This window comes from Chrysemys picta, chromosome 1 (assembly GCF_011386835.1).
Source record: "Chrysemys picta bellii isolate R12L10 chromosome 1, ASM1138683v2, whole genome shotgun sequence".
Classification (NCBI taxonomy): Eukaryota; Metazoa; Chordata; order Testudines; family Emydidae; genus Chrysemys; species Chrysemys picta.
The window spans coordinates 88,219,121-88,245,165 of record NC_088791.1 but is presented as its reverse complement, the minus strand read 5'-3'; the positions used below and the strand labels follow the sequence as shown (position 1 = coordinate 88,245,165).

The window sequence follows — 26,045 nt, the reverse complement described above, 5'->3', positions numbered from 1 at the left end:
GTTGTTACACCCCTTTTATAGCTTTGGCACAAGGTAGGAATCTTTTGTCTCTCTGGGTCCCCACCGCTCCTTCTAAATGGAAAAGTACCAGATTTAAGATGGATTCCAGTATCATGTCCTGTGAGACCTCATTCATCATCATCCACGGGCTGGCCAACATGTACACAAGGCTTGCAGGTAAATCATAGAATATTAGGGTTGGAAGGGACCTCAGGAGGTCATCTAGTTCAACCCCCTGCTCAAAGCAGGACCAATCCCCAACTAAATCATCCCAGCCAGGGCTTTGTCAAGCCTGACCTTAAAAACTTCTAAGGAAAGAGATTACACCTCCCTAGGTAACCCATTCCAGTGATTCACCACCCTCCTAGTGAAAATGTTTTTCCTAATATCCAACCTATACCTCCCTCACTGCAATTTGGGACTATTACTCCTTGTTCTGTATCTGCCACCAGTGAGAACAGCCAAGCTCCATCCTCTTTGGAACCCCCTTTCAGGTAGTTGAAAGCAGCTATCAAATCCTCCCTCAGTCTTCTCTTCTGCAGACTAAACAATCCCAGTTCCCTCAGCCTCTCTTCATAAGTCATGTGCTCCAGTCCCCTAATCATTTTTGTTGCCCTCCGCTGGACTCTTTCCAATTTTTCCACATCCTTCTTGTAGTGTGGGGCCCAAAACTGAACACAGTACTCCAGATGAGGCCTCACCTACGTCGAATAGAGGGGAATGATCACGTCCCTTGATCTGCTGGCAATGCCCCTACTTATACGGCCCAAAATGCCGTTAGTCTTCTTGGCAACAAGGGCACACTGTCGACTCATATCCAGCTTCTCGTCCACTGTAATCCCTAGGTCCTTTTCTGCAGAACTGCTGCCTAGCCACTCGGTCCGTAGTCTGTAGCAGTGCATGGGATTCTTCCGTCCTAAGTGCAGGACTCTGCACTTGGTCCTTGTTGAACCTCATCAGATTTCTTTTGGCCCAATCCTCTAAATTTGTCTAGATCCCTCTGTATGCTAGCCCTACCCTCCAGCGTATCTACCACTCCTCCCAGTTTAGTGTCATCTGCAAGTTTGCTGAGGGTGCAATCCAAACCATCCTCCAAATCATTAGTGAAGATATTGAACAAAACTGGGCCCAGGACCGACCCTTGGGGCACTCTGCTTGATACCGGCTGCCAACTAGACATGGAGCCATTGATCGCTACCTGTTGAGCCTGATGAACTAGCCAGCTTTCTATCCACCTTATAGTTCATTCATCCAGCCCATACTTCTTTAACTTGCTGGCAAGAATACTGTGGGAGACCGTATCCAAAGCTTTGCTAAAGTCAAGGAATAACACATCCACTGCTTTCCCCTCATCCACAGTGCCAGTTATCTCGTCATAGAAGGCAATCAGGTTAGTCAGGCATGACTTGCCCTTGGTGAATCCATGCTGACTGTTCCTTATCATTTTCCTCTCTAAGTGCTTCAGAATTGATTCCTCAAGGACCTGCTCCGTAAATAAACCCTGTCACAACCAATTGCCCTAGTCAATGAGTGCCATCAAGATTCTAAGCCACCATTACTGGCCCATACGTTGCATAATTACAATAGGACCTCAGAGTTACACTTCATATTTCTAGCTTCAGATACAAGAATGATACATACATACAAATAGGAGGAACATATTCAGTAGGTTAAAACCTTTGTTTTGATACCTTACAAGAGACCTTTTGCATAAAACATATTCCAGTTATATCATATTCATACTCATAAGCATATTTCCATAAAACATATGGAGTGCAACATCACAATATGAATCTATTGCAGCAATAAGTACGAAGTCAAATGCAAGGGAACAGTTTATTTTAAGAAAAAGATTACATACAGAACACTGAGTTTCACGCAGGTATTTTCAGCTGGAGCCGTTGTGTTAAAATGCAATTCAGCATTCAGCTTACATTTGCATGTAACCTCCACCTGCCCTACCCCAACCACTTAGAATCAAGTGGTGCTTGAGGCTCCGCAGCTGCCAAAACAGGTCATCTTAAGAGCATCAGTTCTTCAGTGCAGCCACTGTTCCCGTAGCTGAACAGGTTCCTATCTGCAGTGGTTTGCGGTTTGTAAAAAAAAGTTTTGGTCCAGGTAATTCGCCTTCTTCTCTTCCATGTAGTTTGTTCCTCTACGGTTAACACTGGATTTCATAATACATCTGGTTCTTTCCTATCAGTGCTGCTCAGTTTAAGATTTCTGAGCAAGTAAGGTTGTTAGTTTGATCTTCCCATCCATTGAGGCAGTGAGGCAGGTCCCACAATCCATGGCTGTGCACCAGTCCACGGTGACCACTGGGGCTCTGTGTCCTCCCAGGGAGAGGCAGCTCTCCAGGATCTTCTCGTCGCTGTTCAGCTGCAACAGGGGTTGGGAAGACAGATCACAAGAACTTATTAAAGCAGGTTTCTGCAGCAGAAGCAGCATGCTCAAATGGGAATCTAAAGCCTGACATAACCTAGGAGCCTCAATAGGCCTATGGCCTTCAGTTGTGTTAGGGACAAGTTTGGGCTTTAGGTAGCAGATATGTGGAGGAGGGAAAAGGTCATTTTTCTTCCTTATCGCAATTTAAAGAGGCACCCAGTAAAAGAAAATTCATACCAGATCCAGCAAAAGCTTGCACAGAACACATCAGATCAGGTAGAGCAAAGGGGCAAAATTAACAAGCAAAATGCAACTTTGGTTGTGACTTTGGCACTAAGCTACCCTGGGCCTGTAGAAGTCTGTATCCCAGCCAACACAGATCGGATTCTTCCTAGGCATTTACAGAAAGGAAAACTGCTTCAAATGGGGCTTTTGTAACAAAACAATCTACCTGCTGTGCACCACTGCTAGTGTGTATGCACCACAACATCAGACTCACCAGCGAGCCCAGCCTGAGCTACAAGTTGGTGGTGGTCCTTTACTGGCTCAAAGCACTAACAGATTCTTGCAAAAGGCTGCAATTCCAGCCTCTGGATAAGGAAGCTTGTTTATCAGTTCCAACAACCCCCATTGTTTTTCATACCCTTACCTTGTAGATGATGCCCCCAGTGGAGGAACAGGTCAGCATGTAGTTTCCCTCAGCATCAAAAGCAAAAAGCCTTCCTCGCGGGACCTGGACTTGCTTATACCCACTGTACCCTGAGAGAACGAAGGGGCCCGTGGCATCCATGGGAAGGACGTACTCAGACACTTTTGAGCCACTTTTGTGAATATTCCACTGAATAAACTAGGACAGCAAAAGAGGGGATAAATGTCTCCAGTGAAATAGATTCGTGCTAGAGGTATCACAGAGTTCAGTAATATTCATAGAGTTTAAGACCAGAAAGAAACATTATGATCTAATCTGATCTGCATAACACAGCCCATAGAATCTGACCCAGTCATCCCTTTATCAAGCCCCTAATTTTTGGCTGAGCTGGAGCCAATCTTATAAAACGACACCCAAGTGATGGGGAATCCAGCCCATCCCTAGGGTAAGTTGTCTCAATAGGTTATTGCCATCACTGGAACCTGCCTCTCCCCCGGGCCGTGCTGCCACAACGGAGAGCCAAGCAGATGCTCTAAGTGGAGCCCTCCATTATACAGGGTGCTCTCTGTAGAGGACCCCTGGCTCTGGAACTCGCTCCGCATCGGTCAGGCACCCCGCCAATGCGTCGCCCTTTAGGGCATGTTACAAGGCTTATCTTGATAAAGGTTCTCGGTCAGGAGAATGCTGCTTCAGGCCTGAGTTTGAGGCATGGTCCATTTTCTCTTAGTTTTAGGTTAAACTAGCTATTGCTGTTCTATGGTCCAGACTGTTGCTGGCCTCTATTTATGGTTATTAGTGGCTTTAAATAATGGTTGGACGCACTCAGCTTATGATGAAACCTTAGGTCTGGGCAGCCAATATCTTTAGTCTCATAAATCCAAATACAGCGACTAAGCGACTTCCCAGCTTCGGGCCCCCCCGGGTTTAGCCATCCCAAGAGTCACCTGACTTGCTTGGACATTTAACATATACACTGAAAGGAAGATGGGGTTTGGTTGGTTGTCTCAGCAGCACAGCGACAGGCATCAGCGCTTGTCCATCATTGACCCAGTCTCAATTAAAGGAGTATTCCAAGGGGGGGGCTTGCAAGGGGAATAGGAGCTCTCCACGCTGGGGAAGACATTCAGGTTTAGTGTAGGAAGATACTGAAATCAGATTTTAAGATCCTTGGGGCAAGGGCTGTGTTTACCTCTTTACAGCGCCTGGCACACTGCATGTATTCAATACACAGTGAAGTGAACAACTCTTCACCCACCTCTTCTCTCCAGTTGATCAACTACTCCCTCCTCAAACCAATCATCACTACCTCCTTATTACAATACTTGCATCACAGCGCTTGCACCCACCAGGAACTGCTCCCAGTGTGCATCAGAGGTAAGCGTCCTCCCCGCCCCCCGAACCTCCTTCTCCCTTGTGGATTGGCCTGCCTGCCAAGATAGAGAAACGTCCCAAGGGATGGAATTGTCAATACACAAGACAGAGCCCGTCCACTCTAGCTGTGCAGGAAGGAACAGCACGCAGTGCAAAGACAACACAGCTGATGGGCAGGGAGAACATGTCACTACCACACCAGTCTAGGATCTCGCTACCTTCTCCTCGCTGTGAGGTCGCGCAGAGCCTACCTTCCCATCTTCTCCTATGCTGTAAACTGTGTTTTCATCATAGCTGAATTCGACAGAGTAGACCTCCCCATCATGTGCCGTCCAGCTCAGAGCACACTCATGCTGCTGCATATCTGAGGGGAAAGCAATCACTGAACAGTCACTATGCACAGAGGTGGGAAACAGAGAAAGGGCTCTTAAAACTGAAGGCAGGGTGTCTTGTGTCTTCCCTCTGCCCACCATGCAGTCCCCCATTCTCCAGCCATGCCAATTTCCCTTCTACCCACCCCACCTCCAAGATCCCTCACATGTATTGTTCTTCTATTATCCACAAAGACCTGTATCCAAGCACACTTCTTCTGGCTTTACAGGGTGTACACCCATTGCTCAGAGCATCACCAGATGAAGGGAGAGGCTGCCAATGGCAGCCCAATGGCTTCTCTGGGCAATCCCATCCAGCAGTACAACATGCCAGGACAGACCACCCCACAGAGCGTTATTTAAGAAAACAGGATAGCATTTTTTCCAGCAATCTTCTTAAGCGGGAAGACACTAGGTTTAGCACAGAACGTAGTGGTCTTAAATGCCTCCCTTCAGCTAGAGGAAAGTTCTGCCCTGGAGCGTGGAGGGGAAGTGAAACACGTAGAAAGGTAGAACTACCTCTTGTGGAGGGGTGAGGCGCAATGAGGAAAGCTGTGGAGAAGGCTGCAGCCTACCATAACAGCCCACCTGGCTGTCTACACAAATTTGTCACTAGATCAAGGACACTTGAGAGCATCAGATGCAATTTTGCCTTCCTTTTTAACCTCCAAACTCATTTGGACAGGGAAGGAAGATTGTGCATGCCAACGGCCTGATGCAGGGCCACACTGAGCCAGAGAACAAGTGACCTCCCTCAGAGAGGCCACAGTGCATTCAGAAGACAATGGCACTCAGTCCTTTTAAACGGTCATTTCAGTCATTCTAGGATCCCCATTTCTGCCTAGCATTAGCATGATCTCTCAGCACATCAGTCTGAAGGCTTTGCAAGGCAAGTGCAAGTCCAATGCTGACAGAGGACAGAACACTGAGCAGGGTGGGGGAGTACATTCACAGGTAAAGCATACAGAGAGAATGAGCTGGGAACAGCTGACGGGAAGGGGAGAGAACAGCTTGGCTGGCAGTCCTCATCTTTGGACCAGATGGTCATGCCCTACTCCAGAGCCTGGGCTCACACCAATGTGATTTTGGTGCTGTGTTAGGGGTAACTGCACTGCTTGAAGTGCCACTCTCCAGATGAGAGATTAAGCTGAGCTTCTTCCTGTTCTTAGGGGCAGGAGGGGAAGGAGAAGGATTCTACGACATTTCAAGGAGCATCTAACTTCCCCTACTAAAAACTGGTTCCAATAAATCATGCTTGCCCTGAGCAATAGCTCCCAGACAAGGGGCTGCCACATCTGCCTTTAGTCACGACACTACCCACGTGTACCTCATCGTGCTGAGGAGTACTCTGGGGACAGTTCAGCTAGGAAAGGCTGGAGAAAGTTGTCATCTGAGACCCCTGCTTACCAAAGAGACGAATTATTCCATCTGCTGCTCCAGTGACCAACAGGTTGCCATTGTGGTTAAAGGCTGTGCAGTTTGTGGCAATGGGCTCTGGTTCAAGAGAAAACTGGAGCTAAAAGATAAAGTCACCATTAGTGGATTTCACTCTGTGCTTATGTCCTTACAAACCTCTTCCATGGGGCAGATACCACCCACGTATCAAGTTTGTTTAGCCAGACTTCAGAGGGACAGCCCTCCCTCCACAATCTGGTATCCCACCCCCTCACTTTCACCCTACCTTTGCACCCCATGACCACCTCTAACTGCACCCCAGGATGGTAGCTGCATTTCGTCAGGACATGTTAGTTGACAGAACCAACTGTTCAGCTTGGCTGAGTCAGAGCTTTCTTGGTCATGGGCTCCAAGACGGTGGAACCAACTTCTGCCAGTTATTAGACAGGGTCTGAGCATAGCCTGCTCAGACTGGTCATTGGGGCAGGATGACAGGGCCCATGACTCCCCTTTGAGTCTTACCCTTCCATATAAAAAGCTAGGAAGCAGACAAGCCAGGAGAGCTATATCCCCTCTGGGAAGCTTCCCTTACACAAATACGTCAATAAAAGCATCCAGATGCTACAGGCACTTTAGAAATAAAAGGAATAATGTGTTGTATGTTGATCCCTGTATGTTCAGCCTGACAACCAACACAACCAGCCAAGGCTGCGGCACTGAGCGTTCACAAGACTGTGGTTTGCTGAGCTACCTCAGCACCAGTGCTAAGTGGAGAACGTGAACCTTGAACATGTCCCTCACACGCTAACCAGGCAGCACAGGGGGTGGCAGGAGCAACCTGACTCTGCTAATTATACCTCAGACTGGGACAATGGAGGCTGGAGAAAGCAACATTCAACCATATAAGCCCTCGCAAGGGCTGGGGAAAAGAAGAAAACAAGGGGTTGGGGTATTCTGAAGGAACCCTCAAAAATAAGCCTGGTTACCCACCCAGTTGTGGTTTTATTTGGGAAGTGGAGGAGAGTGAGATTGCTAATTAAAGAGGGGGCTAGGAGAAAAAACACTTCCTTGTTCTTAGTGAGCAGATTCAAGGAGTGAAGACACAAGACAATACCTGCTGCTTCATGGTTTTAGTGTCCCACAGAAGCAGCTTCCCTGGAACTTGGTTCATGCCTCTCCCTCCAGTATCAGCAGCTGCGAGGTCCAGCTGGGTGATCAGGCTTGGCGCTGCAGCGGAACAGACAAAGGAGGCACCACTTGGGCTGCACGCAAGTGAGAGGATCCTGAAATACACAGCACCCACAGTCAGCTTGGTTCCTCTGGATAAGAAACCCAGAGAGTGAGCCTGGAGTGGGCACCATTCCTAGCTCTCCCCCTCACCCAGGTAGAAATCCCCCCCAGAAAGGCTGCTTTGGCAAGGCCTTCAGAGCAGCAGCAGGCGGCCATGCAGGGTTAGGACTTATGTGTCTCATGACTACCTGACATGGCAACCACACCACGCCCCCAACCCAAGACAATTCTTGCTGCTAACAAAAACAATCTGTGCTGAGGGGGTTTGGTGCTGCTAGCCAGAACGCACACACATTAGCGTGCCTTCAGCAGCATCTGCTCACCCACTGGAGGAGGGGGTTATTTCCGTGTTGGGACAGAACTTGATGTTGTGCATAAAGAACATAATTAGTCATGGCAGAATGGGGTGGCCACCAGGGTTAGTACTAGTTAAAGGAAATTCATACTGGACTAATTAAAAGTAGCACAAAAGATGTCAGACTTCTCAGTTTAGGGATATTAAAGCCCACTAACACACTCTGAATTACAATAAGTGTCCTGCTTGTCTGCTGCTAGACTAGACCAAATGCAGAGTTGATTTGTCACTTCAATGCTGTGTCCATCTTCTCGGCAAGCATCTATGTGATGGCTCAGACTTAATAAGCATCCTGGAAAAAACTCTACAGAGGACTAGAAGCAGGTTGCTATCAAGAAGTAGTGTGCAATCAATCATCATCAACAATTCCTGTTACACAAGGCAATTGTTTCACACAGGACCAGACAGAGACTGCCTTCGGAAATAGGGGCTGGGTAACAGAGTCATACGAATGCAGGAAAAACTTTGAAAGCCCATCTACTCTTCCACACACTGAGGAATGCAAGAGATTTTCAGGATTACCTGGGCATGTCTTCATCAATGTTAATTTCACAGAGATTCTTCTTGGCTTCGGTATCATAGAGACGAACTGTCCCAACCCCGCTGCCCAGCAACAGCTTGAAATCAAGCATGAGGGAAAGAAAGAGAAAGTAAGGAAGGGAGGATGATGGCTCTGTCCCTGAGCCACCACACCACATGGGAAGTCTTCTCTTTAGAACATTCACTTCTGACTACATATCAATCCATCAGAAAGTATCCTATCCCCTTGTGGATGTCCACAGGGGACTGGCTATAGTCCAAGGGAGTTTACTCTTAGAAAGCCCCTAAAGCGTGGTGTCAGTGAGAGGGGTAAGTTTATGGCCACTTAGGAAACAGGACTAGGTTAGGACCCTGGGGAGGAACAAGTCATCTTCCAGAAGCAGGATATACATTGCAGGGTGGAGTGTGGGGAGGAAGAAGAAATGGTGTCAGATTAAGAATAGAGATCTGGTGTTGAGGAAAAAGGTCATGGAGCCAACAGAATGAGTTAAGGAATAAGCAGTAGAGACTTCTAAGCGAGAAAGATTGCATTTGCATGAAAAGTCTCAGTAAGAACAAGGGAAGTGAAACACCCAAACAGCAGAACTAGCTTTAATTGGGCAGCACTTCAGACCTAGCCGTGAGACATTAGCCACTCTTTAATAAGAACAAACTTTCCTCTGTCACAGGACCATTTCCCAACCGGGATGATATAAAATCCCATTACTGTGTCCCATAGAATCACAGACAATAAAAGTTATTCAGGTAAATGGTCTGCACAGAAATTAAGCCTTGTCCTATTATCCAGTAGGATAAGGAGTAGTGCTCTTCACTTCCACAGGGCCTTTCTTCTGAAAGTCTCCAACCATTTAATGAAAATTAAATAAGCTTTAGAGTCCCTGTGAGAAAGCTGTTATCCACCCAACTCTGGAAAGTGGATAACTGAATTGGCCAAGGCCACACGGCAAGTCAGGAAACAGGAGCAGGCACCCCAACTTCCAGTCCTTTGGTCCACCTACTAAAGCAGGCAGCATTGAATTTCTGCTCAGTTGTTCCAAATATACTCCCACTCTCCCCTCTGTTTCAGCTCCTAGAGGTTTCTGATCTTCATCCCCTAAATTTACAACTCCCTTCCACTATCATAGATTCCAAGAACAGAAGGGACATTTGTGATCATCTCCTCTGACCTCCTATGCCCCAAAATAATTCCTAGAGCAGATCTTTTAGGAGAACATCCAATCTTGATTTAAAAACGGTCAGTGATGGAGAATTCACCTTGGTAAATTCTTCCAATGGTTAATTACTCTCAGCATTAAAAATGTACACCATATTTCCAGTCTGAATTGGTTCATATTATACCTTTCACTGCTACATTGAAGAGCCCATTATTAAATATCCCCCCCACCCCCGATTACAGTCCTTAAGTACCTACAAGTTACCCTTTAACCTTCTCTTTGAGTCTATTTAGCTTAACAAAGACCACAATCTATCACTATAAGGCATGTTTTCTAAGATTCCTATAATTTTCGTGGCTCTTCTCTGAGCCCCCTCCAATTTATCAACATCCTTCTTGAATCGTCAGCACCAGAATGGGACACAATATTCCAGCTGTGGTTACACCAGTGCCAGATACAGAGGTACAACAACCTCTTTACTCCTACTTGAGATTCCCCTGTCTATGCACTGCAGGATCGCATTAGCCCTTTTGGTCACAGTGTTACACTCAGAGGTCGCATTCAGCTGAATAGACCACAAACCCCAAATCCTTTTCAGAGTCACTGCTTCCAAGGACAGAGTCCCCAATCCTGTAGGTATGGCTACATTCTTTGTTCCTACATGTACACGTTGACATGTGACATTATCCTGATTTTATTTTAAGTTCAGTTAGCATGGATACCATACAGAACATGTCCGTGGATGCGTAACCCCTATTTGTTAGGCATCAGTAGCAACTCCGTAGTACACAAGTAGATATGCTACTCACCAGCCTGTCCCGTTTGGTTGCCCATTCTAAAGAGAGCAGCGGAGATTTGGAAATAGACGAAGCTTTGGTCTGCATCATGGGGTTAAAAGACCACACCTTGATGACCCCGTCTACGTCCAAGCTGGCCACCCTCCGCCCAGAGCAATCCACCCTATGCACAGAAGAAAACATCAATGAGCATTCTCCTTCCTACACTCATGGTTAGATATGCCTCCCTCTAAACACAGTTCAACAGTCTTCCTTTGCTAGAGTGACCTGCACCAATTTAACTGAAGGTGCTGAGATACCAGGTGCAGTACAAGAATGTGGACAGAATTTCAAAGCGTAATGCCCTTTAATGACACCCTCCTGCTTTCCCATGGATTTCATTCTCCTGTGCATCACTGGCATTCCCCAGGAACAGAGGCACTGACACTATGCCAGCCACCTCAAAATGCTACCTTGGAGTAGCTCCTATACCCCCTCCCAAGGAGCTGATGATCCTATCACACCTCCACTGCATGAAAAGTGCCCCCACTACCTGCAGTGCATGATGGATGAGTGGTGCTCTCCGTATTCTTCCTGGCTCAGGACAATGAACGGCTGCTCCTGTCTGACACCTCCAGCCTCTGTGCTGAATGCGGAAGCTTTTGTGAGGGTTTCCGATTGCTCAATATGCAGCTCAGGTGAGGTTTCTGCCTCTGTAGCACCAGTCTCAGTCTTTTTCTCCACACTCTGCCCCTAAAGCAGGGAAAGAATCCTATATAAAGTATAGCCAGGCAGCAGTACTGTGTTAAGCGACTCACATCCATCCTGACAAACTAGAGAACCAAGGAGCTGCACTACTAGAAGCACAGTTGCTGGTCAGTGGCTAAAATCCTTTTGCAAGAACTAGAAGGTTCTTTTGGAGAGAATAGCATTATTATAGTCACAGCATGTGCCTCTGGTGCTTTTCTACAACTTCCCTTGAGAAAAGAGCATCTCACACGGCGTGTCAGGGAGCTTTACAAAAAGGGTTTGGAGTTCTAGTTTTAAACTGGCATTTTTCTAGTGAAAGCCTATCAAAGTTGCAGATTAACCAGACAAGTTTTTGAAGGTTTTAAACACCAATGTAGATATGTCACCTCATGTTCCTCTTCATGCCCAGTTCTACCCGGCTCAGTTTTTATTAGTTATCCAGATCATTGTTATATTTGGATTCATTATTGTATGCAGGTTCTAATCAAGATTCCAGCTACACAATGGGAACACATGGGCACAATACAAAACACTTAAAGCCAAAGAACCTATAATCTAAGTTGACAAGACCGAGAGAGGGAAGGAGAAAGAATATTATGCCCATTTTACAGACAGGAAATGGAAGTATGGCGATTAAATAATCCACCTATATTCACACAAGACGTCTGTGGCAGTCAGGAACTGAACAAAAGTATCCAGAGTCCCACAAGACCATCCCTCCTCTCATGACAAGAGATGGAAAGCAGAAGAGCTGGAGATACCTGGAGACAGCATCTTGTTACAGCATTATCTGGAGAGGTCAAGATATTCAAAAGTGTAATTGGGGATTTTTTTTTGCATTTATACTATTGGCCTGCTTTGGGCAACAGGAGAGAATCAAATCCCATCTGCAGTCATGTGGTTGCAAAGAGCTTGTGAAACAGAAGCCTCAGAACGTCACCCTTGTTCATGTTAGTTAGCTTGGAAGGATACACTGCTGAACGCCTGTGAAAAAACACAGCATCATCTTTCCTTTTTACCCAAGCGTGTCAAGAACACATTATACCTAAAGCAACCAGATAAACAAAGCCAGGGAAAATAGGAAGGCCAGAGAAAACTTGTTGAGAAGCCAGCGGAGGTGCACCCAGTACTGCCAGGTTCGCATAGTAATCTGGATGATCTGGCAGTGCCACTTCACCCAATCAAGTGCCACCTGGAAGGACTGATAAGCACTGCTGTCCCTACCATGTCTTCATAAGGGCCCTCAAGTCAGGGTCTCGGAGATAAGCAAATACAAGAAGCTGCTGTCATGTCCCTTTTACAGTAGGGTTTGCACCAATAACACAAGGCTGTTTTATGTGGCACTACTGACCTACAGGTTTTCTAAAGCCTAAAATGTAGCTTTTCACTGAGTGGCTCCTGTTCTGCAACCTGCCTACCCACAGCAAATCCGCTCTTCTATACAAGAGATGTTGCTAACTCTTACAAGTAAGTATCAGAGGGGTAGCCGTGTTAGTCTGGATCTGTAAAAGCAGCAAAGAGTCCTGTGGCACCTTATAGACTAACAGACGTATTGGAGCATGAGCTTTGCATGCATCCGACGAAGTGGGCATTCACCCACAAAAGCTCATGTTCCAATACATCTGTTAGTCTATAAGGTGCCACAGGACTCTTTGCTGCTCTTACAGGCAAGGCCTCAAGCCTCTGCATTTCTGCCCAGGAAAACCCGTCAAACTGTTCTCCACAGCCCAGGCTGTTACAGTGAAGAAAGTTGTCACTGGAATCAGAGCTGCTAGCATCTCTGGGACAGCACCACTTTTTAAAGATAGGGATTTTAATTTTGGCTGACAGCTGGTCACCAACTTGTACGGAGGTCTTGTCACTAGGTATCACTGCTGATAAAGTGCGACCAGAACTAAACATCATGCATTTGAAGATGCAGAGCTGAGGCCCACTGAAGATGGTGGGAACAGGAGAAGAGGGGGGGAGACAGGAGAGACCACTCTAACTCCTGCTTTACACCCAGATCCCTCCTCTATTCTGCTAGGAATCTACAGAAATACTCTAAGAATGGGAAAAGAGTAACCGATTAGCCAGAATAACTGACCTTTCATACAGCTGAGCAGCATTAGAATATCAGGCTAGGGATTTTACAAAAAACGTGCATCTGCCTTACTAAGTTCTACTGCACTGTACAACAGTACAATGCCAAGACCACCTGCGATATCTCCAAATACCTGGGAAGTTACTTTTGATAAAAGCTCCTTTCTTTCCTTCCCATGATCCTGCAGACGCCTCTGACGCTGCGGTACTGAGCTAGGCTCACTTGCTGTCAGCCCAGTGAAGTGACTCTTTACATCCTTGCAGCCTGTTGCCACCTCCTTTCCTTTGGTGCTCTGGAAGGCAAAGAGAAGATCTGTAAAACCTGAGCCCTGTTAATACCTGTGCCAGACCTTTGAACAAAAAGCAAAACGGAAGGCAAAATACCAGCTGCTCTCAGACTAGAACAGCTGGTATTTTGCAGCACTAGAATGACTGCCATTCAGTCCCGGGATCCAGATGAGAACAAGATGGTAGATAGTAGGAGGGGTTTTCCAGGTTCAAGGATAAGCCAATAGCAGAGGTGGCACAGGTTAGCTCCTTGGCTATTCAAGCATCATCTTACAATGAACCCACTGGAGAATTACCTGATGGTTTGATGGTTCTTTCTTCCCTAACAATATCCCACCAGCCTGCGTTGGGGAGACTCCAGTTGTCAGAGCTGGTCTAGAAGGGCCCTTCTTACCCTGAGAGAGCAGAGAGGATAGGAAGCCCCCTCGGGATTGAAGGGAGTGTGCGGTGCTCCTCTGGCTGCGTGTCATATCACTGGTTTTAAAAAAAATAAAAAATAAGAGACACCTGAAAGGGGTGTAACCAGAGCACCAACCTGGACAGAGATCTAATACCCAAGGAGTGGAGACTACATTGCTTCTAGTTTCCAAAACACAGAGATTAATTCCCCAGTAACTGAACCACCCTGTGCTAAAATCAGATTTTAAAAACAAAAACAAAACAAACACTCACAGTGTCAACACTCTCAGCCCATGGGAATTCATTCAGAATTCAGCCAACAAACTAAAGCTGCCTTTCAAAGACCCTGGGAGGCACTGTGCCCATGTCAGGCTTTTACGGAGGTGTTTTCAGGGCTGGGGGAACCTTTAAGAAGATTCCAATCATGTACTTGAGAGACTCTTGAAAACACTAAGGCTAAAGTTTTCAGAAGTGCCCACTAATCTTGGATTCCCAATGCGAGACGTCAGTGGGCCTTCCCAGCAGTGCTGAGCACCCCCAATTCCAACTGACTTCACCAATAATATTAATAAATAGCTCTCATGGCCAAATTCATGTTCCTAGGACAATCTTGTAAAATGTAAACATGCAAACTGAACTCAAGTTTGAAGACTCGGCCTCACAAAAAAAAAAAAAAAAAAAAAAAAAAGTGTAATTCAATACACGCCTGACAGACAATCTTGCATCATCACTTGCATAGCCATAATCTCCACTAGGGCTCAGTGGTTTCAGAGTGGGCAACAGGCACACACTTTAAAATAGCATTTCTGGAGCCAGCTCATTGGTCTGGTGGTTCTGAGCGTCACTCTGCAGCTCAGAAGAGAGCCTTTTGCTCATGTGAACAAGTGCTGTGAGAACTGTAAGTTCACCCCCTTGCAGCAGGGAAGTGTCTTAAGAACACAAGAACAGCTATATTGGGTCACACTAAAGGTCCATCTAGCCCAGTATCCAGTCTTCCAACTGTGGCCAATGCCAGGTGCTTCAGAGGGAATGAACAGAACAGGTAATCATCAAGCGATCCATCCTCTGAAGCCCATTCCCAGCTTCTGACAACAGAGGCTAGGGACAACATCCCTGCCCATCTTGGCTATTAGCCATTGATGGACCTATCCTCAATGACCTTATCTAGTTCTTTTCTGAATCCTGTTATAGTCTTGGCCTTCACAACATCCTCCGGCAAGGAATTCCACAGTTTGACAGTGCGTTGTGTGAAGAAATACGTCCTTTTGTTTGTTTTAAACCTGCTGCCTATTAATTTCATTGGGTCACCCCTAGTTCTTGTGTTATGAGAAGGAGGGGAAAAAAAAAAAAACCTACTACTTCTTGCTCAACAGCAACCTAAGTCACTTAGGAACAGCATTCATATTATAGGCAGGTGCCAAAGGGTGTCCCCAGCTAGCAAGATACGTAGATGTGAGGCAGGAACTCCACCCCTCAGAGACTACAGTCATGGTCCAAAACAACAACATACCTCACTGAGGTAAGATGTGGTTTTGGACCATGACTATAGAAAAGTCATTTTTATAATTTAAGGGCAGAATGGCTGCTGGCATGGGAATATCAGAGCTCTGACAGGGACATAGGATAATGGGCCCCCACCAAAAGGGAAGAACAGGAGAGACAATCCATTGCCTCACACAATTCATTTCTGAGAGATGAAATCCTACCCAAGCGGGATTCTATATGAAATCTCATCATTCCACATGCTAGGTGCAGAAAGGAGGGAAAGGGCTCTCATCACAGCACCAAAGCACAAACAAAAGTTTAAGAGGCTGTCATCCCCTGCAGCTGCCTGACCCTAGCGAGACACTCACAGCTCACAGTCCCCCAGTCGATCCATGTTGGACACATAAGCAGGCAGTCTGTGGTGGACAACTGACTCCTCCTCCTCCTGCTGCAGCTCCTCTTTCTTCATTCTGTAGGTCTCAGCCTGCAAGGCAAAGAGCTACAACAAGGGAACAAAGCGGAGTTAGTTGAGGTTTCACTGGATTCCCCTCCATGTCAATGACAAGCAACATCAACATCATGTGCCATTTCTTAGCCCAGCAGCGCTAGTCCAACAACTCTAGTAGGTTATGAAAAAAAGTGGAGTTGTTCTGACTGGCTCAATGTTGAATAATTATTCAGAGCAGCAGAGAACAATCAATGGTTTGTGTGCATGAAATCACTGCCTGCTAAAACCCCTCACTTTTCTCCACAAGCAGCTGTTCTAGTGTCACTTTCCCCTCTGCCAGCAAGAATTATGAAAGCAAACTAGCTAGAGTGAGCCAGTACTTCATGAGGCTTCTGGTTTTTCAGGTAGAAGAGGGACATAGATAAGAATCATATTTAATTTCTCACCTATTAGTAACATCCTAAGTGACTGAAAATGAAGGGATCTTAGGAATCTAGTTTTCTTATCATACTGTTCACTTATCGTATGTCACTCAGCTTGGACAGTGAAATCAGAGTGATCCAGATTCACTTCTTGCTCCCCATAGATTTCAAAAGAAAGCTGCCATTTATTCACAAAAAATGCAAATTAAGTCTTAAAAAAATAAAAAAAAATAATTTAAAGCTGTCCCCTTTCTAATTTGAACTAATATCCCAAGCCAGAAAGAAGGGGGGGGGGGAGGAAAAGGAGTATGGTTTTACTAAGTACAATTTGAAAGTTGACACTACTTCAATCTACAAACAAAGCCAAGTAACATGGCAAGGATAAAAGACAGTTTCAGTTTGGCTGACAAAAAAAGTGCAAGATAGTATGAATTTTTAGATATCAAATTGGAAAAACACCTCTATTACTCCCTGCACATGCACTAGCCATCTTCATAAATTCCTAACAGTAAAGGTTTTCAGCCCTTGTACTGTGCATAGTCACAGGCCTTCCTTTCCCCAGTAACGGCAGATAAACAGCAGTGTCAAAAACGACAATGTTTGGCACCCTTCGGAATCTTAGGACAAGCAAACAATACAGTAGATCAGCTTCCAGTAAAACAGGATATGCATATCAGGAAGTGGAACATCTGATCATAAAGCTTTTGTGAGGCAGAGGGTAAGGTTTGGAGCTTAAACTCCTAGACGGTGTTCCTTTAAAAACTAATTTTATTTAGCACATTTGGGGAACTAGACTACACTAAAATCTTCCAACACAAGAAAGGTTTAACTTAAGGTGTGATTTTAAACCAGTTTAGTGGAACTGGTGCAAAAGGCTATGTGGACACTTACTTCAGTTTTGCTTAAATTGACTGGGAACAGGTTTAAGATAACCCAAAATAAGACATTCTTAAGCCAAAACAACAGTACTCACATAAGGGCTTGCAATGGTTTAACAAAACTAATTAAAAAAAAAAAAAAAAAAAAAAAAAAGTAAAACTGGTGCAATTTTCTCAGATAGACAAAGCCTGAATAAATCTTTTGAAAGCCAGAATCTTGTCAACAAGAAGCAAAGTTAAACTGAAGCGATGGTAGAACAAAAGTAGCAAGAGTCCATTAACCCACCTCAAAATAATACATTTAAGTGTCTGATTTTGGCATCCTGTTAAATACAATACACACACACACACACCCCTCTGACCTTTTGACGCAAAATATCATTTTCTTCCTGTACGAGGGCGCTCCTCTGACATTCGGCATCAAAGTTCAAGATTACTGGGACAGGTAAGGAAGGTTAAAGAGAAACCCAAGACAACAGTATTTGCACATCCTATTTAGCCAAGACATTTCCACATAGGTTAATGCACAGAACTCGTGTGGGTTTTGCCTGATAGGCAAGTGGTAGACAGAGCAAGTGTGCTAGTCCTTAGAGCAAACATGGATAGCTAGGGGCATGGCTAAAATCATGGATTGTTAATGGGCTTGTGGCCTATTCAACTACACCTACTTTGTACTTCTGCAAAACGTACTTCTCCGTCTGGGGACCTGGAAGTGTTTTTAAAAAACTAAAGAATTAATCTCACAAAACCTATGCAAAGTAATAGTATTATTATTCCCATTTCTTGATGGGAAATGGAGAGCCACTGAGGTTAAGTGACTTTTACTCACTCAAACAAGTGTATGGCAGAGCTAGAAAAAGAAGCCAGCTCTTCCAACTCTGGCACAAGGCAAGCCTTCTCATCGCTCTATGAAGGGGGATTGGGATTGTAGCTTGTGAACTGTGTTTACTTTCTCTCCCATGATGCTTAGCTTTTCCAGACAATATAGCGAGGCTGTGCCTAGACCAAAATCCAATAGGCAATTCTAGTTTTGTTATGGGCAAAGACCAACTCTTTGTACATCTATTCATTTGTTCAGGATCTTAATCCCATGCACACAGGCCCTAACATCTTGTAGGAGTTTCAGTGGTCTCTTTCCAGACTGAGGGTGTCTCCTGGAACAGTATAAAGAGCTGTTTTCCAAAACCAAAGATGGTCTTGATTTAAATGTGGATATTTGCTTGGAATAGTCTTAAAATGATGGCCAAGAGTCGTTTTTAATAGAACCCGTCAGTCCTGCTGCCTCTTCTCCATCCCCCCACAGAACTGTTATGCAAAGAGACACACTGTTAATATAAAAAGAACAGGAGTACTTGTGGCACCTTAGAGACTAACAAATTTATTTGAGCATAAGCTTTCGTGGGCTAAAACCCACTTCATCGGATGCATGTAGTGGAAAATACAGTAGGAAGATATATATACACACACAGAGGACATGAAAAAAATGGATGTTGCCATACTAACTATAACAAGAGTAATCAGTTAAGGTGGGCTATTATCAACAGGAGAAAAAAAATTTTGTAGTGATAATCAGGATGGCTCATTTCCAACAATTGACAAGAAGGTATGAGTAACAGTAGGGGGGAAACTTAGCATGGGGAAATAGGAATTTGTTTCCCCTACTGTTACTCACAGGTGCCACAAGTACTCCTAGTTAGTCTCTAAGGTGCCACAAGTACTCTTCGTTCTTTTTGCTGATACGGACTAACACGGCTACAACTCTGAAAACTGTTAATATACAAATTGGAAAGTGACTTACAAGAACAAGCATGTAACATCTCAACTATCATTTTTTTCCTTCCGTGTAAAACTGCCCTCAGCCTGATGACATGACAGTCTTCTTCACACTGGAAAAAGAGTGGATGGAACTCCCCAAAAAAACCAAAGTCACATGAGCAGAGGGTTGTATATCCTCCCAATGAGCCATCATGAATCACCTTGCAGCAATGCCAACCTCTGCTAGTCCAGAAAATGAGGGAAAGGGCTCAAGAACAAAACCTGCATCTCACAGTAATTCTGTGGTCACTACACGCCCAGCCACTAACACTGGGCTAAACTCAGCTCTGACTAACTGGGAGTTACTTATGCGAGGGCCAAGTTTGGCCCTGTAAGTATAACACTAGTCTTCAATATAAAAACATTTTGTTTAATGAACTATCAATTATCTCTCCAACATCCATTAATGATCACCAAAGATATGGATTTATTTTTGAGCCTCCAATCTTAGCAACTGTCTTAAGGCAGCATTTAAAGAATTCTATACCATTAGATTCTTGGCAGTGTTGCTGTAATAAGCAGAACATCACTTTTACCCAGTTGAGGGGGTACGAGACTTAGCTACATAACGGCAAGTATTCTTCTGAAACTAAAAGGATATGCATGCACTGAAATAAGACGCTAAGAAAGTTGTGCAGAGATACGATGAATGTGTCTGCCCACTGTCGTGAGAAATATGTGGCAAAGGCAGGGTTTGAATCTGGGGTGGGGAGGAAGGGCAAAACAAACCAATCCTTCCACTCCACTTGGTTCTGGAGTTCTGAGGCTTGCTTGAGAAAGAACTCCTGTGCCTTGTCGATCCGGTTTGTCTGAAACACATGAAGCAAAATGTGACTTCAGTTTTACCTCCTTCTACTACAAGAAATCCAAAATATAGTTACCCTGAGCTCAGAACAGAGAGCAAAACCATACACCAGTCACACCATCAAATGGAGCAGTGGAAAGGCAACTCAAGTTAACACAAACAAAATGGAAACTCTCATGTCTAAAGAATCCCAAATCTATACACTAAAAAAAATGCACTGAATCAGATCTCCTTTGTTACAATCACTAAGGTCTTGCCTATACATGGTTGGGTTTACACCCATTTAATTAAATTGATTTGAGTTAAACCAGTGCAGCTTGTGTGTTTAGACAAGGTCTAACGGCTTAAGCCCCTAGGGCAAGGAAGGGCATGTCCCAAGTTACTCAATACCTATACCTACAATTGATAGAACCCAAAGAGAATCCCATCCAGTGCTCTTTCACCAGAAGGACGGTGCCATAACATGTGTCCAGAGCAGGGGATTGGAGTGGGAGAGAACAGGTCTCCTGAAGACTTTGTTGATGGTTCTGACATCCCCCGCCCTCTCATCATCCAATTAGCCTACTGACAAGGTTCCTCATGAGCAAGTGATGTAAAGTTCCTGGTGTTGTCAAATGGAGTCACAGGGGAAGCATCACTTGTAACCTAAATCCATGAAAAAAGCACCCAGATACTACAGTGATAGGTGCCACAGAGATGCTTGTAATAAATAAAACCAACCCTTCTACACATTGACTGTCTCGTTACTGACCTCACTCAACCCCTCCACACCTAGAGCCAAAACACCAGGGCCTCTGAGTTATCAGGTCAAATATGGTAATTACTCTTTTTATTTGCATGAACACTGTTTAAGCAGAATCTTGAAAACAAATGGACTAATAAGTACCTGAACAGTGTAGACGAGGTAGTAGCGGAATAAACTGGTTTTCAGCTTGTTCACCGTAGGCCGGTATACATCCTCCAAACGACTGAAAAGGCGCCGGTCGAGATAATTCCAGTAATCCCGAAGGGCAGCCAGATCATAAGTCTGAACAAACTGCTGCAGCTGTTCCACTATTTTATCCACCTGATGAAGGAAATGGGGAACCAAAAAAGTCCGTTTGTTAGTTTCAGTCATGTGACAGTTCCACTTACACAAGAATAGATACACAGCTTGATGCTTGAGGTTTAACTACAAAAGTACGTTTGGAATCAAAGCATTTTTTGCATTAGCTATTTAAGCCAGTAAACAGATAAATGTTTTCAATTCTATAGTAACATTCTCCCCTCGACAGTATCTTTCAATTGCAGAGGGGGTAAAAGGAATACTGCCAATCTTTGGGACAAAGTTCAAATTTTGTAAACACATGCTTTTCTAAAACCTATGGCCATCAGAAATGTTTCCACACTTTTTAAAATTTCATTGATAATGTTTTTAAACAAAAATATTGCCCTATAGTTTGAAATACAAATACAAAAACCTGAAAATGAAACTAACTTTATTTATCCAAGACAAGGAAAATGCAAAAAGTGAACGAAAAGCATCGTATCAAGTAAACTATATTTTTAACCTTCTTTCACTTTTAAATCACCTAGCACAAAGGTTCCCTAGCTGTGGGGCACGTCCACCTGGGGGGAGCGCAGAGGAATATTCAGGGAGCTCGGAGGGAGTACCACCCAGCCCCGCTGTTCCCAGCTCTGCTCCGGCCCCAGCCTGGGCCCCTAGCCCAGACCTCGGCTCTGCTTCCAGCCTCGGGTAGATCGCATTACTGGTAAGGGGTGAGGCGCAACGGAAAAAGTTTGGGGACCACTGACAGCATATTAGCAACATAGGCACAGAAGCTCATTTGTTTAACATAGGAGCCTTATGTTGACAGTCCCTTTTAAATTGCTTCTGACACTTGAATGGTGTGGAACAATGATGTAGGACCAGGATTTCAGTGTGCTAATTTTTGATGGCCAACATGAGATTAAAAAAAAAAAAGATTCTATGCTGGTTACAAAAACACAATAACTGAACCTGCTTAAATTCTTGTTTACTTTTCACCAGCAGATATCATCACTTTACTTTTTGCACTTTTTTTTTAGCAGCTGGACAGTAACACTTCAATCACAGTTGCTTGCTGGTCCTTATGCTTGGATTTCACCTACTGCAGGAGGTTTTAATTTTATTCAATAACTTTATTATACGTGGCTATACAGTTGGTTGCAGAGAAAGTTGGTCATCTATAAAAATATCTAGATTTAGGACCTAGAACAAGGTTGCAGTGTCACTTATGCCTCAGGCAAACAAAGATAGACACTCACTGGCATTCACAGAAACCGAGCATGTTTAGTCCTGCGGATCACAGTAAAACTGTATCCAATACTGTGTTTTCAGAGATAAGTTCTGTATAAGTATCTATATTGTCTATCTAATGCTTAAAGCTTCCAAACTGTCCATATAATATAATTTGTTAAAACGTCATGAACAAGAATGGCTTAAGTCAAAGTTGTTGATACTCGTCCAGATCTTTCTGCCCATCTTGATTACATGGAAGGGTTGCATAGCAGGTGGCTGGACTCAATGACTCAGAAGGTCCCTTCCAATCTTATGTCCCCTGTCATATTAGTACCGTCTCCAACCACAGCTCACTATGAAGCTATGAGCTAGCTAGCAGTCAGCTCAAACAGATGATAAAGTGATGGGGAGAAAGTGGGGCATATATTTATTACCCGAATGCAAATCAAATTATCTAGATTACAAAGCATTTATTGGGAACCGCAGCTTGTCTTCCAATTGCAATACAAGTATCATAATCATAACAACGGCATTTCTATAGCACCTGTCACAGAAGAATATTGCGTTCTGCAAAGGGTTAGTGCACTGCAATATAGGCGGACATCTACAGCTTTCTAGGAAACTCGGCTCCTATCTGCCCAACAAGGCTTTGGCCACAGCAATCCATAAATCTGACACCTCCAGTCTAGATTATTGTAATGTACTGTGTCCGGGAATTAATGTCAACAATAAAGAGGCCACACCATGGACAAAATGTGGCTGCCCACCTCCTCAGTGAGACAGAGCACCACTGGCTTGCAAGGTTCAGACTCTGATCCCGCCGCTTGCTCCCAATTCACTCCTGTTGCAGTACAAAGCCTTGGTCTTTAAAGTCCTTAAAAGATCAGGACCTAGGTACATAAGCAACCATATTTCCACCTGTGACCTGCTAAAACAGTTACCTCTCTCTGGAACAACAGAGTTTACAAAACCCCAGCTGAACCACACAGTAGCTGAAGATAAAGTGTTCTCAGAAGAGACGAATAAGCTATAGGAATAAGCTTCCAAAGGAAGTCAGACTAATCTAGAATCCAGTGACCTTCAGGATACATTGCAAGACCCACCTCTTTAAGGAGACTAGAAAGACAGATAGGTGAGGTAATGCCTGTTATTGGACCAGCTTCTGTGTGCGAGAGGGCTTGTCTACTTTTACAGCGCTGCAGCTGCACCTCTGTAGTGCTTAGTGAAGATGCTATGCCAATGGGAGAGTTTCTCTCATTGGTGTAGGAACTCCACCTCCCCCAAGTAGCTAGGGTGATGGGAGAAGCCCAACACAGCACTGGCTACACCAGGGTTAGGTTGCTATAAATATGTCCCTTAGTGTGGATTTTCCATAGCTCTGAGTGGCACAGTTATACCAACATAATTTGCTAGCATAGACCAAGCCAGACAAAAGCTTTTGCACTTACATAGAGCTCTTCTTCAGGTCTGGGAAACATACTCAGGTCATGTCTACACTAGCAATCTTACAGTGGCACTGCTTACCAATGTAGCTGTGCCGCTGTAAGATCTCCCATGTAGCCACTCTATGCCAACAGGACAGAGCTCTCCCATCGACATAATTAAACCACTCCCAACGAGTAGCAATAGCTATGTTGGTGGGAGAGCGTCTCCCGCTGACATAGCGTGTCCATACCAGCGCTTTTGTTGGTGTAACTTAGGTCATTCAGAGGAGTGTTTTTTTCACACCTCTGAGCGACATAAGTTATAGTGACGGAAGTGCTAGCGTAGATGTAGCCTTAAGCCTTGTCTACACTCCCACTTTACAGCACTGCAACTTTCTCGCTCAGGGGTGTGAAAAAACACCCCCAAGTACTGCACGTTTCAGCGCTGTAAAGTGGCAGTGTAGACAGTGCACCAGCGCTGGTAGCCACTCCCTCGTGGGGGTGGTTTTTTTACAGCGCTGAGAGTGGTCTCTCCCAGTTCTGGTGCCGCAACTACCCAGCCACGTTAAAGCACTGTCGTGGTTTTGCTAGAAAAGACATACCCTTAGAGTGTCACTGCTAAATACACAACTGGAACAGAATTTGGCGTAAGTAATTAACACATATTTCAAGGAACCAGTCAAGGTGAAGTTAACACCCCTTCAGTCATCCCTCTTTAAGGAAGCATTTCCACTAAAATCAGCATTATGATAAAAGAAGTTACTCCCTAAGCAGAGCCCCTACCAGGGAGTGGAGGAGAGTAGAAGACTCCACAAAGTCCATTAGGGATCTCATTGTACTGATTTATACATCTCTAGCATCTCAGGGAAGTACTCAGACACTGCAGTGATGGATGCCAAAAACTCTAAAATAGATAAGGATCTCCCAACACTAAATTCCCCAAATGCCACAATCCCACAGTAGCAGCAAACTGCCATGGGTCTGGCCTACCCATTACTCATGTAACCCACCTTGTGGTAGGTCACAGGGACACCCATCCCCTCACTGGCATTCCCTGCTGCCCCTGGCACACCCACACCTTGCACCCATCACAGAGGGTACATGGCTAAGACATTATTATTTATTACAAAGCATTTAACCTCACACCAAACCGAGAGGGTCAGGCAGAGGGCACGCTGGGCGTCCCACATTCAGGAGCTAACGTCCCGTCCTCGCCTACCTGCCCTCAGGCACCAGCCCCACTCACCAGCCCCATTCCCTCCTTCCTATCTGCTCCCCCCGGCGCCGGCCCCATTCCCTCCCCAGCGCCCCCAGCCCCCGCCCAGGCGGCCTCACCCGGAAGCCCTTCTCCCTGTCCGCCTTGATCTCCGCATCCAGCTGCTTCAGGGCGCCGGTGAAGCCGCGGAACAGCAAATACTCCCGCACCAGCTCGTCCGTGCGCTCGGCCGCCGCCGCCATCAGGCCGCTGAGCCACCCAGGCAGCCGGGTCGCGGCGCAGAAGAACCTGCCCAGGCTGCAGCGAGCCGGCGGCTCCGGACTACACGGCCCGGCCCGGCCCGGCCCCGCCCCTCCCCGGGTAGCCACGCCTCCTCCCTTAGACCCGCCCCTTGTCTCTCCCTGCCCCCTCCCATTCAAGTTCCGCCCACCTATTTCTCCTCTTGTCACGTGCCTTCTTCTCCCTGAGCATCCTGGCGGGAGGGGCCGGTGGCTGAGCCAAAAGCTGGCACCGGGCGACAGGATGTGTTACCTGAGAACTGCCCTGCTCAGTTCTTTCCCAGCCGCTGTGAGATGACAGGATACTGGGCTGGAGGGACCATTGGTCTCTGACCCAGTCTGGCCAGTCTTATGTACAGCCCCAAGGGATAGTTCCATGGAGCCAAAGAGCAAAATCAATCATTTATGCTTAGACACTTGACATCCCTCATGAGCAAGAGTACCTTTTAGTCACAGCTATGTTAAGTAAAAGTCATGGACAGATCACAGGCAGTAAACAAAAATTCACGGCTCATGACCTGTCCATGACTTTTACTATATACCCCTAACCAAAACTTGGGCCAGGGGGCTTGGGGTGCTCTCGGGGGGGGGTGATCCAGGGGCACCCTGGGTGCTGCAGGGGTTGGCCCAGGACCCCTGCTGGTGATGGGGGGAGGTGCGTGGGTGGCTTCGGGTGGCCCAGGACCTCTTCTGGTAGTGGATGGGGGAGGGTTGGCGGGGCTGACAGGCTCCCTTCCTGGTTCCCATCAGCATGTCCCTGCAGCTCCCAGGACGAGGGGTGGCCAGGGGGGCTCTGCACTCTGCTCCCACCAAAAGCACCTGCTCCGCAGCTCCCATTGCCCAGGAACCGCAGCCAATGGGAGCTGCAGGGGTGCCGCCTGTGGGCACGTGCAGCATGCAAAGCCCCCTGGTCCCTCCGCCTGGGAGCTGGGGACCCCCCTCCCCCCGAGGCAAGTACCATCCCGCACCCCAAACCTCTGCCCCAGCCCTGACCCCCCTCCCACACACCCAAACTGCTGCCCGGAGCCAGCACCGGCTGCTGCAGAAGTCACGGAGGTCACAGATAGTCACAGAATCTGTGACCTCCGTGATAGACATGCAGCCTTACTCATGAGTAGTGGAACGGAGGAGGCAAGGAGACAGGAGCTGATCAACGTCCTTCTCCAAACTTCTCCTGACACTGTAACTATGCCAATGTGACTTGGGGGG

The 26,045-nt window shown here is 45.9% G+C and overlaps 1 protein-coding gene across 3 annotated transcripts; it reads right to left on the bottom strand.

Annotated features, from left to right (window-relative positions):
- Window positions 1-1,822: 1,822 nt before the first annotated feature.
- Window positions 1,823-24,924, bottom strand: WDR91 (WD repeat domain 91). 3 transcript variants are annotated; one of them, XR_010591522.1, is made up of 16 exons: window positions 24,678-24,924; window positions 20,545-20,724; window positions 19,455-19,662; window positions 17,401-17,483; window positions 15,659-15,789; window positions 13,703-13,880; window positions 13,253-13,411; window positions 10,840-11,039; window positions 10,320-10,470; window positions 8,339-8,433; window positions 7,286-7,454; window positions 6,184-6,292; window positions 4,657-4,769; window positions 3,857-4,144; window positions 3,035-3,232; window positions 1,823-2,379 (listed from the first exon to the last, which is right to left on the bottom strand). XR_010591522.1 is itself a non-coding variant. In XM_065561515.1 (15 exons), exons 1-15 carry the CDS (start codon window positions 24,798-24,800, stop codon window positions 2,215-2,217), a joined length of 2,262 nt encoding a protein of 753 aa, XP_065417587.1. In that variant the 5' UTR covers window positions 24,801-24,922; the 3' UTR covers window positions 1,823-2,214. The 3 variants fall into 3 exon arrangements, 2 of the variants coding, with proteins under 2 accessions (XP_065417587.1, XP_065417592.1); XM_065561515.1 differs by lacking the exon at window positions 3,857-4,144 and having other exon boundaries at window positions 17,401-17,484; window positions 19,456-19,662; window positions 24,678-24,922; XM_065561520.1 differs by lacking the exons at window positions 1,823-2,379; window positions 3,035-3,232 and having other exon boundaries at window positions 3,945-4,144; window positions 17,401-17,484; window positions 19,456-19,662; window positions 24,678-24,923.
- Between the last annotated feature and the right edge of the window lie 1,121 nt (window positions 24,925-26,045).